General features: G+C 31.5%; 1 protein-coding gene across 1 annotated transcript; it reads left to right on the forward strand.

Annotated features, from left to right (window-relative positions):
- The first annotated feature begins 2096 nt into the window (after window positions 1-2096).
- Window positions 2097-12399, forward strand: LOC134690422 (uncharacterized). The gene is made up of 4 exons (XM_063550391.1): window positions 2097-2229; window positions 6866-6922; window positions 9506-9581; window positions 11866-12399. Exons 1-4 carry the CDS (start codon window positions 2154-2156, stop codon window positions 12140-12142), a joined length of 486 nt encoding a protein of 161 aa, XP_063406461.1. The 5' UTR covers window positions 2097-2153; the 3' UTR covers window positions 12143-12399.
- The last annotated feature ends 3927 nt before the right edge of the window (window positions 12400-16326 follow it).

Here is a 16326-nt window from a genome sequence, read left to right on the forward strand (position 1 = left end):
ACTAATTTTCAAATCATAGACAAACGACTTTAATAAACTTTACAGTAGAAAGACCATATTTTAACACAAATGGATAAAGACACAGACTCAATATGCTTAAAATTATTTCCTTTATTCCTGTACACCCGACGAAACTGTATAATATCGATAGGGAACAAACATTTAAGAATTGGCCAAGACAGATTGTGCAGAAACCACAACATTTAACTTATAACGGATTCTTTTATACAGGGATTGGAGATCGGGTGATTTTGTTTCTACTCTGGTGTAACTATAAAACAGTGGGAAACATCCGATTGTGTAGAAACAGAACACCAAAAATGGGAACCATTGTTTATTTTCAAAACTGGTGACTAACAAAGTACCATTCTTTAATTCTCTTTCTGTGTAGACATTGCTGACAGTTTTCTTTATATCTGGAATTTGATCAAATACAATCTTATCTACACCATACCTCAAATAGTTCTATTAAAGATATCTTTGGAATTTTAACTTCTTTATTATAAAAGACTAGGAATACATCCTTACCGTTATAGGTAAATCCAACCAGCATAGATGTAGGCGAAAAAAGTATTTGTTTCATGCTTAGTATCTATAACGTCAACTTTGCTTCTTAACTGAGAGAAGATGTTGCCGAACTATCAATAAAATATTGTTATGGTTGTGCAGTCCATCATCCTAGCCAGATACAAAATACATGTTTAATGTGGAATGAGTAATATAAAAAAGAAGATGTGGTATGATTGTCAATGAGACACCTGTCCACAAGAGACCAAAATGACACACACATTAACAACTATAGGTCACCATACGGCCCTCAACAATGAGCAAAGCCCATACCGCATAGCCAGCTATAAAAGGCCCCAAGGGATACATTTCTTAAACTACTTGACGATGTTAAATGGTGCAAGAAAAATTTACCAAAACCAGATAGACTATACAAGGACGTACAAGTCTTCTGTCCACTCGTTCAAACATTCTTTGCAGAGGAACACAACATATAAACCTCTATTCTATACTTCAACTCCATACAAAATGCCAATGTTTATACGAATTGTACATAACTTTTTTTTCTTCTGCAAATCATTTACCAAGTGAATCACATTGAAAGAAAGGTGTGAATTTGATTTATTGAGAAAGAACATATTAAAACAATATGTGATATTTCTTAAACATTTTACAAGGAAACATCGCCTTGAACCAAAAATTAAAACAATAATTGTCCTCCTTTCAGTGACAAACGTTATGTAGACATTAGTAACAATCTACATGTTTGTGCAGTAAATAAGACAAATAATGACCAAAACCCCGTAGATACTATAGAGTGATATAATTCATTCAAATGCGACTAGGTTCAAAAGTTTGAACTTACACAAAAGAAAAAGGCGAGAGAAAAAAGAGAGAAACGTACGGGTTGATTTCAGACAGTTCATTAGTGGACACCTAATAATTATGGACTTTATATCAATACAAGACAATGGCAATATCTAAAGAGACTTATACCACGCATTGACAGTTCTATCTTTAAAGTGCTGGTTAAGAGTAATCCATCCGATGAATGATTTCTTTCAACAATAAAACAGTTTTAAGAATTTTGGTCCTCAATGCTCTTCAACTTCGTATTTTATTTGGCCCTTTTAATTTTTTTTGGGATTCGAGCGTTACTGATGAGTCTTTTGTAAACGAAACGCTCGTCTGACGTATATACAATTTAGTCCAGGTATCTATGATGAGTTTATTTAGCTATCATTATATTTGTTATAGTTGATATTAATCTAAGTTAGCTTTCATTATACATGTTGTAATTGATTTTAAATATTCATATTGAATATTAATCTAAAAAATAACTTAAAAATTGAGGATAGTAACATAAATGAAGACGATATAACCTGTATGATCCAGGGGGTCGATACAAAGTTTTTCTTTAATTTAACAGCTTTCTACTATCCGCAATATTTTTTTCTTTTCTATAAACAAATAGCTATTATCTATACAAGGAATACGAAAGGTTCACAAGTACTAACAACCACCAATCAGCTGATTTGAAAAGTACAAATAATTTAAACTATGACAGGTAAATATCAGATATACATTTTGTTATCTAAAGTGTCAATTATTGATTTAATTTACAGATTGAATGAGGAAGAAAGATTATGCTTGATATGGCAATAATATGTAAAATACGTATTTTAATTGTTTCTATGCAGATATTTCTGTTGCATGTTTCAGGTGAGATGAACTGTTTTTTTTTATCTAATTCTTTGTAATTTTACAATTTGAAAGATATCGTTTGAATGTATAAAAGTGCAGCAAGGAACCAGGATTGCTGTCATTTTACCTGTTACAATCCACATATTTCCAACTATAAAATAATAGTACTAGTAAATAAATCGCATTTAGATAATCACATTGTGTCAAATATTTTGTCTCGCCTCTTTGAAGTCGAAAAACGAGACTTATGCTTGCTATGTCAACAACACTACAATTAAACCAGTAAAAGTATGATATGACCTATATATGTACTCGACTGACTGAACTGATTTTACTGGACCAGTCTGAATTGGTCAAAAATTTACTTGATTTTACTCGACTGTAGTCTGAACCATACTTAACAATCTGAATTTGCACTTGATCTTTAATGGATCAGTACTAAACTATTTCAAACGAGTCTGAACGATTTCTTTATTTTTCCTCTTTTAAAAATTCACCCAAAACCATAATAAGTAATAAAATTGAGTATAGATATGTGAAACATGTGGAATACGCCAAAGAGGCAATAACTCGATCAAAGACAGAGTAGATAACAACTGTAGGCCACCAATGGGTCTTCAGAATAGAGATATTTCTGATATATTTTAGGGTTAACAATGTCGTGATTTTTTGGCGGTTGCTGTGTCATCAAAAAGATAGTTATATAACCAATGGGTCTACAGAATAGATATTTTTCTGATATATTTCAGGGTTAACAATGTCAGTGATTTTTTTTGGCGGTTGTTGCCCCATTAAAAAGATAGTTATAAAACTAAATTGTACGTAAACATGAAACTAATATGTATTCTTCTACAATTACTACGCCCATATACTACCCAACTATAAGCACATAAGACAAAAAAAAAGAGTTCAAATTGAATACCCACACGACAGTGCCATGTGCTGATTTTAATTGCACATTATGATACATAATATCATGTCGACTAAATATAGTCAAGTAATTCATAACTACAACTGAAATCAAAACATTTCGCATAACATCAAATACATTCATATAAGCAAGATAAAAAAATTCTACTGAGAAACACGTCTAGTCGAGTCGGCCCTGTCGTGCTGAATGGCTATATATCCCACGAAGCGCGTCTATGGGAGACAAGAAGAAGAAATTAATTTCAATCTAATTCAGTTCCTTCAAACGGTTGAAATTACATGTTTTTTTATTTCGGAATTAAGGAAAATAAACTTTTGTTTAAAAAGCACACGTCAATAAAAACTTGAGTACATGATATACATGATATAGGCCATTTCACAATTTTACTGGTTTGTAGTGCAATGTAAGGAGACGATCAATTGATATTCTGGGGGGACGGGGAGGAGGATTTGTTTTGGATCGGTTATTTATTTGTGTAAACTAGGAGGACAGACTATCTATTTTCTGCACTATTGAAGCAAGTTTTTTCATTTTCATTAGAGCAAGGGATTGATTTTTTTCACAACTATATTGATAATATTCGAAAACATACATTTTTTTTAAAATATTTGATTATTATAAATAATACATGTCAAGTCAAGTCATTATGTACCATCAGAATTAATCATCATCCTCTGCAGAAATGAATATTATATATTCCCAATTGCATATACATGTATTGCAGACACACAGTTTTAAAGTTTGGTTTTAACTAGGCTCTTTTAAAAGTATTCGGAAACTTGTTTCGCCAAACGGTGCGAGTAAAAAAAACAATTGAAGGGATTTTGATCCGCTGAAGGCCCAAGAAGCTACAGAGCAAATGATGCAAAATCATGCTTTCTGGTTGTTCCCCAGATTTTTTCTTAATCTGAAAATGCAAGTTATGTGTTAATAATTTGTTGACAATATTTTGGTCTCAAAGAAAAATGTATAGTGTAGATTCAGTGTAAGACTTAAGTTTCTAGGGACAACATCAAAAGACCAATATCCATGATAAAGCAAAAATGTAATTCACATAGTTAAGTCTGTGGCTTCTGTTTTTTTTTAATCATGACCTAGTTAACAACAAAATTACTAAATTACAAAATGAATGCAACACTAACAGAATAAAGAAGGGAAATCTTTGAACAAAAGACAAATAAAGAGGAAACATTGATTACAAAAAATCAAGGGCTAAGTATGAGAGAAAACAGAACTTGCGTCTTGCAAGGCACTCACGGTGAACACAATTTGATATGAAGACAAGCTTTGGTTTTGCAATTTCCTACACGAGGCATTAGCCGCAATGACGTTAAGGCCCTGTAATAAAAGTGAGACAATATACCTCAATATAAATAAAACCAATTTTCAGACATTTCAAGTATATAATAATAATTTTTATACTTTTATTATTAAAAAAAAATGGGAAGTGTTTCACGATTTTGTTTGGAAAAAGGATGAATTTATGAAGAATCTGAGGCCATCTCATACTTTCGATTAGACCTGCTGAGTTATTTATTTTAAATACATTGCAAGTCAGTTAATTTAATACTCAAATTACCACAGAACAGACCATATATTTTTTAGATAATAAAGGTAATTTATTTATTTATTTTCAAAATCTATAAAAGAATACCAAATATCAAATGATCGTCCCCTAACGGATATCAGTTTGTTATTTTGTCAGTTCAAGAGGAGAGGAATCCGCAGTGTAGAGTCAGTGTATATGACATAGCATTAGTACATCTCATTTCCACGAAGAATATTTAGCTCCACCCTCCCAATCACATCTTATTAATTTGAATGTTTTGCATAGTTTATATTTTTAGGTTTGGGACTACATCAGTTTAAGATCAACCACTTATACAATATTAAAGTCAATTATATGCAATTGTATTAGCATTAGAAAATATCATTTCCTTTAGATTCTTCCACAACACTGTGTTATTATAGTCTGGATCAGTTCCATATACACTGTAGAGTATCGCCCACCGTCATAATTCATTGACCTTGAAACTTTATCATAGCTCATAAGTTGTTGAAATTTGTGTTTATATTAGTTTAAATGTAAACGCGTATGAAAAGTATTTGGTATGCAGTTTTATGAGCATTTGTCATTTCTACGAGATATCATATCGTGTTTGTAAGCCATGTACCGTAAGACCCGGACAGTTGAACTTGAACATTTTTCATCATTCTGTCATTTAGGGGACGACCATTTGATATTCTGGGGGGGGGGGGGCAGGAGGATTTTAAAAATAAATAACTCAGCCTTGATAATCACAAAAATAAACGGTTTGTTCTGTGGTAGTTTGAAAATAAATTACCTGACTTGCAATGTATTGAAAATAAATAACTCAGCAGGTCTATAGCTTATTGGGCCTTCAGCGGTTCCAAAACCCTTCAAAAATCTTTTTTGCCTCGCTCCGCTCGACAAAATATGTTTGACACTACTTTTAAAAGAGGCTAGGTAAAACCAAACTAAATTAACTTTAATACTATACATTATGTATGCAATACGTGTATATTGCTTGGGAATATAAATGATTCTTTTCGTTATAATATACTTAATCTAATTATACCAATTGTCTCTTATAATATACTTATTACTATGTATTTGTGTTTCGTTTGTCCTGTCTCGCTATGTATTATCTTAAAATATTTGTATATATTGTATTCTTGTACACAAGTATGTGTCTGAGGTTATGAATGAAATCTTGAATCTTACAATTTCTGAAGGGGATAATGATCTACTAGTATTCTGATTAAATGGTACACAATGACTTGACTATACATGTATTAATGGTTTGCCTTTTTTAAAATGGTTATTTGGATGGAGTGTTGTCTCAATGGCACTCACACCACATCTTCCTATAGCTAATTATTCATAATTAACAAATATTCAAAAAATTGTATGTTTTTCGAATTTCATAAATATAGTGGTAAAAAATTGATGATCAGTCCCTTGCTTTAATGAAAATGAAAAATCTTGCTTCAATAGTGCAGAAAATGAATAATCTGTCCTCTCAGTTTACAAAAATAAATAACCGATCAAAAACAAGCCCCCCCCCCCCCAGAATATCAAATGGTCGTCCCCTTAGATTCAACATTTGCATTGTACTATCAAATATAAGGCTAGACATATCTTTATATTGACAGTCTTTTGATATGATATCATTTAAAATTGTGTACAATTTGACTTATTTCTATGAACAAATGTGATACATGGTATATAAGACCGCATGTTAACCAAAATGAGTTTTTATTTCAGCATATATATTCTTCCACAACATATCGGAATCATCTAAATCGAGTTTCAAAAGGTGTAAATGCAATACTAAATGTATTTAAAAGCTATCGAAGACTGTAACGGACACAAAAGGCGTGAATGCAATACTAAATGTATTTAAAAGCTATCGAAGACTGTAACGGACACAAAAGGCGTGAATGCAATACTAAATGTATTTAAAAGCTATCGAAGACTGTAACGGACACAAAAGGCGTGAATGCAATACTAAATGTATTTAAAAGCTATCGAAGACTGTAACGGACACAAAAGGCGTGAATGCAATACTGAATGTATTTAAAAGCTATCAAAGACTGTAACGGACACAAAATAATGGATACTAATAATCATTATTGTAATGACATTTCTAAATCTCCGTGTACATATATATACTTATATTACTGTTTTCATGTTAACAGGTGCCTCACTGAAAAGTAATGAAAACAGTAACCAAATCAACGAGAGTTTAGTTATCGGTAAGTTATTGAACGTGTAGTCATGAAAGAGTGATAAGCAGATCAGCGAAACTTTGTAAGCAAATCAACGAGTAGGTTAACATCGGTAAGACAACAAAACCACAGTCACATAAGAGTGGTAAGCAAATCAACGAGTGGGCAAACATTTGTAAGACAACAGAAACACAGTCACATAAGAGTGGTAAGCAAATCAACGAGTGGGCAAACATTTGTGAGACAACAGAAACAGTCACATTAGAGTGATAAGCAAATCAACGCGTAGGTTAACATCGGTGAGACAACAGAAACACAGTCACATAAGAGTGGTAGGCAAATCAACGAGTAGGTTTATTTCGGTAAGACATCAGAAACACAATCACATATGAGTGGTAATCAAATGAAAGAGTGGGCTAACATTGATAAGACAACAGAACTACAGTCACATAAGAGTTGTAAGCAAATCAACAAGTGGGCAAACATTTGAAAGACAACATAATCACAGTCACATAAGTGTGGTAAGCAAATCAACGGTTAGATTAACATCGGTAAGACAACAGAAACACAGTCACATAAGAGTGGTAAACAAATTAACGAGTGGGCAAACATTTGTAAGACAACAGAAACACAGTCACATACGAGTTGTAGGCAAATAAACGAGTAGGTTAACATCGGTAAGACAACAGAAACACAGTCACATAAGAGTGGTAAACAAATTAACGAGTGGGCAAACATTTGTAAGACAACAGAAACACAGTCACATAAGAGTGGTAAGCAAATTAATTGTGTTGATAACGTTGGTGAGTTCACAAAAAAGAAGTTGTACAAGAAGATTTAGTGCATTATACAATCTACGATATAATCATTGAAAAGACAATAAAAATGTAGTCATTAAAGAATGTTATGCAAATTAACGAGAATTGAATAAGTAATCATCAGCCTAACAGAAGGATTGTACTGATCATATAAAAAAGAGTTAGGTCTTTCGAAAATTGACGAAGATGCAGTCACAGAGCATTGATGTTTAGAAAATCAACTTGATTTTAAATCATTGGAATCATTTATTTTCGTGGGTACAAATATTCCTGGAGTTGAAAAATCTTTCATCATCGTGGATATTTGATTTCGTGGTTTAATCTGCCTACAACCCAATAGCAAATTCATGCTTCAATGAATATTTAAATTCGACTTTCACCTGTACCAACACAATCCACGAAAACTGGTATCCAACGAATAATTATGAATCCACAGAACCAATTTGAAATTAGATTAAGATCGCCTTGATTTTCTTAAAAATCCTCTGTAACATCACCTTCGAAAAACTTTCAAATGATTTAAATTGATGAACATGAACATGAACCCTACCAAAACAAAACAATAATATACATGCATATATAAGAAAAAAATATAATATACCATTTTTCATATAATAGTTTTACGCATCGTCAATTTGGTCATGAAGTTTAAATGTTGTTCAATATTAACCATTGCTGTTGACGATTTTTTTTAATAATTTTTTTAGAACAATGATCATGTTTTTGTAATTGAATTTTCTCATTATATTTATCACTTATTAAAAATTACTTATATATTACGTTCAGAAGTTGTGATTCTGAAAATTTATTAACAATGCATGAAGTTGCAGAATGAACTAATTTCAGGAGTATCAGCAATTGAACATTAGTCATTTATTCTGATGACTTAAAGGGGCACTAGCTACGAGTAATAAAAATAATATGAAAAATGATTTTTTTTCAATCTATCACGAAAGTGAAATAGTGAAGTTATGTATCACTTTGAAAAGCCAGTTTGGTTCAATTTTGTCATTATAAGATAAGAAACATTGATGATGAATTATTCTCTTGCAAGTAAATAATTCGACCTTGTTGACTCCGTATTCATGTGAACTTAAATTTAACTCCTTAGCTAGAATCATTTAAAGGAAAAGAATTTCAACAATGAAAGTTAAACAAAAGTAAATCATTTGATTGACTGATTCGATCCACACAAAAAATCATTCTTTTACGGGTAAAAACGATGATAAACATATATTTTTAACCTATATTATAAAAAGAAACAGACCTAGAAAAATCAAATTGAATGAGTCTACAATATTATATATCTTCATTTTATGTTTATATCGCTTATATGACAATCGGAGAACTTCGGAGGTCAACTCGTCTAGAAATAAATACACACGAAACGAACTAAAGCTACATATTATCGCGACCATGACCAGTATATTGTTTATTCTAGACTTTTTTTTTTTAAATTTGATGAATGTTTTACAATGTTATTGATAAATTATGAGAATCGGCGAACATGCATTTGAAAGCTAGTGCCTCTTTAATAGTTTTCTTTAATGATATTCGGGACATAAAGACATAAGACGACATAACAAAAGAAATAATGTTTTTTTTTTATTCAAAGTATAGAATCTTGTGTAATTAAAGCACACACGTTAAAAAAGAATCAATAGCTTACTTACCATAGATTTTGCTCTATGTTGAAGACCGATTGCCTATATTTATTTCATTTGATCTCATTGGCAATCATGCTACACTTCTTATTTTTATACAACGATTTATGGTTTTTTTACCGTATCAGGTATTTTTACTGGAATCATGATCTGTATGAGTTGTTATGTTGTAACTGGGTGGATAGTTGACATAGTCAGAAAAAGGTATGTATATCAATATTAAGAACAATCATGGCAATGATGTTCAAACTACAAAACAATACAAACAATTAACATGTCCAATACGGTAACAGAACAACATCACATTTTGTCGTTCTTTATTTTAAAATGTTTTCCTCTGCAATCTTTTAAGACGTGATGTCATTGATAATTAAACCCAAATAGAAGCGGTACCAAAAGGACATTTACAACTCATAAAACTCATGTTGGCAAATCTTTAGATAAATCTTTTATGAAAAACGATGAAAATATTCCAGGTAACAAACTAAAACCGAGGGGAAAACACAGCCTGTCTATAAAACACTACAAAGAAAACTAAAGACAGAGCAACACAAACCACACCGTAATATATATTTCACTATAGAATTACAATACGATGGTTATTTATTCTAAGCATTTGTATGTTGAGGAAAATCGTAATATGTAAATAGGGATATTCAAATCGGAAATAGAATGACAACGCCGACACAAATCAAAAATGAAAAAGACAAACAGACGAACAATAGTACACAACTCACAACATTGAAAAAGACTTAGAAAGAAAAACCCCACTAAAAACTGGGGATGATTTGAGGTGATCATGAAGGGTAAGCAAGTTCTGCTCCCCATGTGACACCCGTCGTGTTGCTCATGTTTGTACCGACTAGTAATAAGTCTAATTAAGTAGGTCAAATTCGTGAAAAGGGAACGAGATTGTAGTTACAATAAAGGGAACATATCCGCTATCGTCTGTTAAATAGATATTCCTTAACGGTCAGTTAACTCGTGGTGGCGTTCGTAACATTTACAAAGGTATGATTTCAACTTCACAATTTGGAACTCTTGGATTCCTTATGAGCAGTTTCCCTCTATCAAATACATCATGATAAGAAAAATTCAAATCCAAGAATATCGTATCAACCGGGAGACATATCCTCCGTATGCAAGAGCTGTTGAAATGTTGCTAAATAGAAATGAAAAGTTCACGATTGGGAAGCTAAGATCATCTCTTTTGTCGTTAAGGGCATATGATACAGTTTTGATCACGTATTTACAAGTTTATGAACTATTGCATATAGGCTATTTTTTACCTGAATTAATCAATTAAGTTATAAAAAATATACTTGCATGTGCTACTTTTTGAGTTAAATGAGTTTTTTTCAGAAATAACTAATATTTATCAAGTTGTCATGAATTACGAAAAAACATCTGTTTTGCTGTTTATTTATCAAAATTAAAAAAAATTGCACTCTTTACATTTTTATAAAATTTGGTCTATATAATCTCCCTGCAAAATGAAACAAAATGTCCTTTAAAAAAATGGGGGTCCATGCACTCGTTTTCAAATTAAATCAGTTTGAATGATAAAAAATCAGTCGAAAAATTCATCTTTCCCCGATATGTCACAGTTTGACGTCGCAAAAATAACATTTAACGTTAGCAACGTCATTACCTCTCCTATAACTGCATCGTATGCCCTTAATTTTTGTTTTCAACCGACTTTAATTGTCAATTATTTGATGTTAGTCAAGATATAAGGTAGAATTTATTATATCTGTCGTATCCTATATCTCAAGTTTGGTGGGATAGATGCGTCTATCATATTCACCTTTTTTATGATTTAGTGGGAGAATATCATCTTTATCGCGGAAAGTAAAGTTAAACGATATTGATAACTTTTTTCTTTCTTATTAATATGTTCCTGTTTATAGTCAGCCTTATTAAAATATAGGCACAAGTTTGCAAGAACAGGGACACAGTTGGTTCCCATGGGAAGGCCGATGGTTTATTGAAAAAACACGTCCTCCAAAACGTAAAAATAGGTTGTCAATAAAAAAATCAAGCATCATTATAATATCAGTTGCAGATAATTTTTTGTTTGAATCATAGTGATTTTTTTACACAGTAGGATTTATCGCTCCGTAAGACAATATACTTGAATTTACGTCGGTCATTCTTTTATATGAAACAAAGCAATACCAATTCCTCTAGTTTGTCTTTTATTTTGGAATATGTAATACTTGTGTCATATATACAAACATCAATGTTTTAATACCATTGTAAGGTTAAAGAGTCTTAGATAGCATGTACTCTGAAAGACCTTTAGATTTTTTTAGTAACCACATCTGATTCACTTCTAGAATACGCATTTTCACAAGAACTTGAACTCTGGCTTTGATTGCTGATACAATTAATACTTAAGAAAGTGGAGCACTTTAATAGATGTATTGTGTATTGTGTATATGTAATTTATAGCTATTCAAGCGTAATTAGTCACTAAAAATTGCAGGCATGTATTTTGTAAGCGTTTCTCGACATCAGATAACGAATACAGTTATGCGGATACCAGCAGAGAGAATGTGCGCCACACAGACTATGTTGATCTACCTACTCTTCACTCACAAATAAGATCTGGAAATGGAAATGACCTGTCAAATGGAAAGACATCTTCTGATTCACAGTACATGAACATGAAAGATACAGATGGGGTGGTCAGCACATACATGGAAATGTCTGGAAACGCAGGACATTCTGAAAATGATCTATATGTGGATATTCGTCTTTGAATCTCTGAAATAATTAAGACATAAACTATCTTCATATGTGTTCCAAATTAGTTTACAAAAGGTTAACATTTTAGAAACAATCTACATTCATATGTAATGTTTGCATTATAATTGTGTTTTGGTCTAGCAATTGAGAAACGGAGGTCTCCTTTTCAAATAAAACACTTGTACCATTAGTCTAATAATCCACATCCATCAATAATTTATAGTGATTACTATGCTGTCATTGTAAATTAATTTATACAATAAATAGTACCTATGCTGAATCTAATTTTTCTATAATGTATTTGTTTGTGTTTTTTTATGATAAGCGGGAAAAAAACATCTCAAATTTCAATAAAAAATCATCCAGGATGTCTTCTGAAGTTCAACGGATGTCATTTACGAATATCTAATAAACTATAATTTCGTTACCACAAGAAATGACAACTTTTACTAAAACATCAAGTGTCGATAATGTTTACTCTATTTTTTAGAATTACACGATACATATTAATATTAGTTTGTGCGATATTATTATTATATGTTTATTTTTACCGGAATCAAGGTACACCCAAATTGACAATGTAAAACAATTCAAACGTGAAAACAGTGGCCTAATTTATGTACAAAACAATAAACGAAAAACAAATATGTAACACATAAACAAACGACAACCGTTGAATTACAGGCTCCTGACTTGGGAAAGGCAAATACATACAGAATGTGGTAGGTTAAACATGTTAGCAGGATCCCAAACCTCCCCTAACCTGGGACAGTGGTACAACAGTACAACAGAAGAACGAACTATAAAAATCATTTGAAAAAGGTTATACTCACAGAACGATAAAAATACAAGTGGACGTGGACAGGTACTTGTACATTCCAAGAACAAAAAACACTACGTACAGATCTGAGAGTACTCGCAGTTAACTGACAGCTAGTTCAAAGCCTTTAACAACTAATAAAAAAATCATGCTTGTAAGCCTAAATTATCCATCCGTACACATCCAACATCCAATGGATTTCGTAAAAGACGTCATAAACAGTCAGAGAAAAAACATGACCTAGTGCAATGCCAAGATACAGGTATCTACAGATTGTAGATCCATGAATGTGTATATGTATATAAGATTCGAGTAATATTAAGTTTAAATTTAATTTACTGATAACAAAATCAATATCTATACCAATAAAACAATATTTAACGATCTTATTACAGTGTTGAATTGGTTACCTTTAGAATAAGTTTATTTAAAGGATCGACAAGTTTACCAGGATTACTTCTAAATGTTCGGTCACGGTAAACAACATTTTCGTAAAAATGAGGATGTGCTATCCCTATAGAAATAAGTTTTCTACGGGTACAGCTAAACTTCAAAACCAAATCTCTATATCTATTGAAAAATTTAGAAAAGGTTTTAAGTAATTTATGGTAAAGAAATCCCTGGCTTAATTATTTTCCAGTAGTACATATAGATTACATTCGTTAAAATCAGAAACGTCACAACAGACACAGGAACATCACCATCTAAAAATAGAAAATTGAAATTGAACGAAAAATTGTCCCTTTTGTCGTACATTTGAGTGCGGAGATTCCCGTTTAAGACCGAAATATTTCAATCTAGGAAAAAAGTTATTACCGTTTAAATTTGATTGACCTTTGGGTAAATTCCAGCAGTATATTGATAAATTATTGATTGTTTAACGATCAAATATCATCAAGATCAAGGTAAGTGTTGTTAAATTTATCAATTAAATGCAATTTTGACGGGTCTTTACTGGTCATAAACTGTGATTCACAACATTACAAAAACAAGTGCATATTATAGAAATATTCAATGTAATCAGAAAGCCCTTAGTTTGTTAATACGCACACGGAGAGAAGATATCGTTCTCTAGTTTTTTCTCTGCAACTCTGTCGAACTTATGAAATGTTTTTTTCCCTAAAAAACAATAGATTATAATAAATTTGGGTACACCTCTATCAGTTCAGGTACATCATAGGAATTATAACCCAAATTTAGGCATAACCATATGTTGTCCGTTAATGTTTTAGAACACATTATGTTAAACTTTCAAATGTTTGTCGCACATAGTAACATGAACACTTAATATACAACATGATGATTAAAGTTAAACAGCAGGATTGTTAACATTTGTTCATCATCTATGTTATCACATTGCTACTGTTTACTTTAACAACAGTCTCGAGATTTTTCAGAACAACGATTTTAGTATTTCTTCAAAATTCGCATACAACTAGTTTTTATGTATATTTATAGGGATAAATTGAAATGAAGTTGATTAAACTCTAATCACGTGTTCGAGTTCGTTACAAAAATTCACAAACGTGAGGTCGTATTTTGAATATACAAAAAGGCATTTTCCGACTAATTATTTTTTTGGGTCATGACCTTTCCTTGTCGTGCCAAATATCTCAGAATTGTCAACAGATAATTTTGATCAAATTAGTCACATTTCGTTAAATTTGCGAATTATTTAACTTACGAATTATTACTCAGAACACTGCAAACTATAAGTGCAAGTGTTAGATGATATATTTATTTTTTAGTGTTTGTCGAATTTCATCAAATCTCAAAATAAAACTCATACAAGTCGTTAGTATACAAAAAGATGTAAGAAATATTAGATGGATCAGAGAGATGTTTGATAAGCAAGAATTTTTCGAGTTATCCTTCTTGTACTAATTCTGTTTTGCAGTCTAGCTTTTGTATAAAACAAATTATTCACATACAAATTACTCTCATCAATAAAAAAGGACTATTTAGTTCATAATCTAGCCAAGATGCTCACCTTAATTGCACGGCAAATTGGATGCATCTCTAATAAAAAGGTTAAAAGACCAATAAAAGTACGGACATTGAGGACAATATTTTTAGTTCATATTATGGTGCGCCATGACACGATATATGCATGTACAAATTTGTGTTTTAACATGATTTTTACAATTCTAATAAGATTAAGATGCCAGCATGGAATGGGTGTTATAGATCTAACAAAAAGTATAAATATTATAGCACAAATAGGCTTCCCTCTTCTGTTTATCTAATAGCCTTTTGCTACACCTACTTCCTTATTCATATGGAACAAGATTGTGCCGTTGACATATTTTATCTAATAGAACACGAATGACTGTTTGATGTTTTATTTGATATATGAATGGAAATCTTAAGCATACTAGTATCTAGAATGTATCACCCCGTTTTGTGCCCTTGTATAAAACAAAACTACCATATGTATTAAATGTTTTTTAAATAGGGAAAAGTGCCATCTTGGATAATGTTTATCGAAATCAAATTTGATGATATGTATACAATTATTATTAGATATGCTTATACATATTTTCATTTAATGAATTAATGAATAAAACATTTATGATTGCGTTAATTATTTTTGTATTAAAGAAAGTCAAATAGAAAAATATTTGTCCCTCAATGTTTGAAAGGTAATCAGTTATTTCTCTGTATAAATACATTAACGTCGACGCCATATGCACAAAGACAGGCACCACCATGACCATGGACAACTTGGTGCGGTGGTTGATTGTTTTAGTGGTGGGAACCATGGTCGCTGTGAATGCCTTGGGTAAGTCTAAGATCTATAATAACTACACGAGTCCCTAACTTTTCAGAAAGTATTTTGCTACGACTCAAACAATTGATGTAATGTTTCCACGCATTTCGTTACAATACCACAATTACATAGAATTCTCAAGAACAGTTTGAATAGTTTATTTTAGATAATAGAGATTGAAATCATCCAAAATTTATTTTCTAAAAGATTTCAAGCGCTTGCTGCGTTAAATCAAAGGCATGAATAACACGACTTTATATGAAACAGATATGAAGAGCAGTTTGTTTATAACTTCAATTAAATAATGAGACGAGAAGCCTTAATAAGACACCCATCAATATACGCATGGGAGAATAATAGGAGTGGTTACTTTGAATTTTTCGAAAAACTAAGTTTTTTCTTGTCCCAGGAATAGATTACCTTAGCCGTATTTGGCACAACTTTTTGGAATTTTGGATCCTCAATGCTCTTCAACTTTGTACTTGTTTGGCTTTATACCTATTTGGTATGAGCGTCACTGATGAGACTTATGTTGACGAAACGCGCGTCTGGCGTACTAAATTATAATCCTGGTACTTTTGATAACTAATTAGATACTTACAACGGAA

The sequence above is a fragment of the Mytilus trossulus genome, chromosome 11 (genome assembly GCF_036588685.1).
Source record: "Mytilus trossulus isolate FHL-02 chromosome 11, PNRI_Mtr1.1.1.hap1, whole genome shotgun sequence".
In the NCBI taxonomy this organism is placed as follows: Eukaryota; Metazoa; Mollusca; class Bivalvia; order Mytilida; family Mytilidae; genus Mytilus; species Mytilus trossulus.

Bases quoted from the DNA above. Each gene is read 5' to 3' on its own strand.
- LOC134690422 (XM_063550391.1), top strand. From the start codon at position 2,154: ATGCTTGATATGGCAATAATATGTAAAATACGTATTTTAATTGTTTCT. The intron at 2,230-6,865 runs GTGAGATGAACT...TCATGTTAACAG, and splicing joins ATTTCTGTTGCATGTTTCAG to GTGCCTCACTGAAAAGTAAT. The intron at 9,582-11,865 runs GTATGTATATCA...TAAAAATTGCAG, and splicing joins GTTGACATAGTCAGAAAAAG to GCATGTATTTTGTAAGCGTT.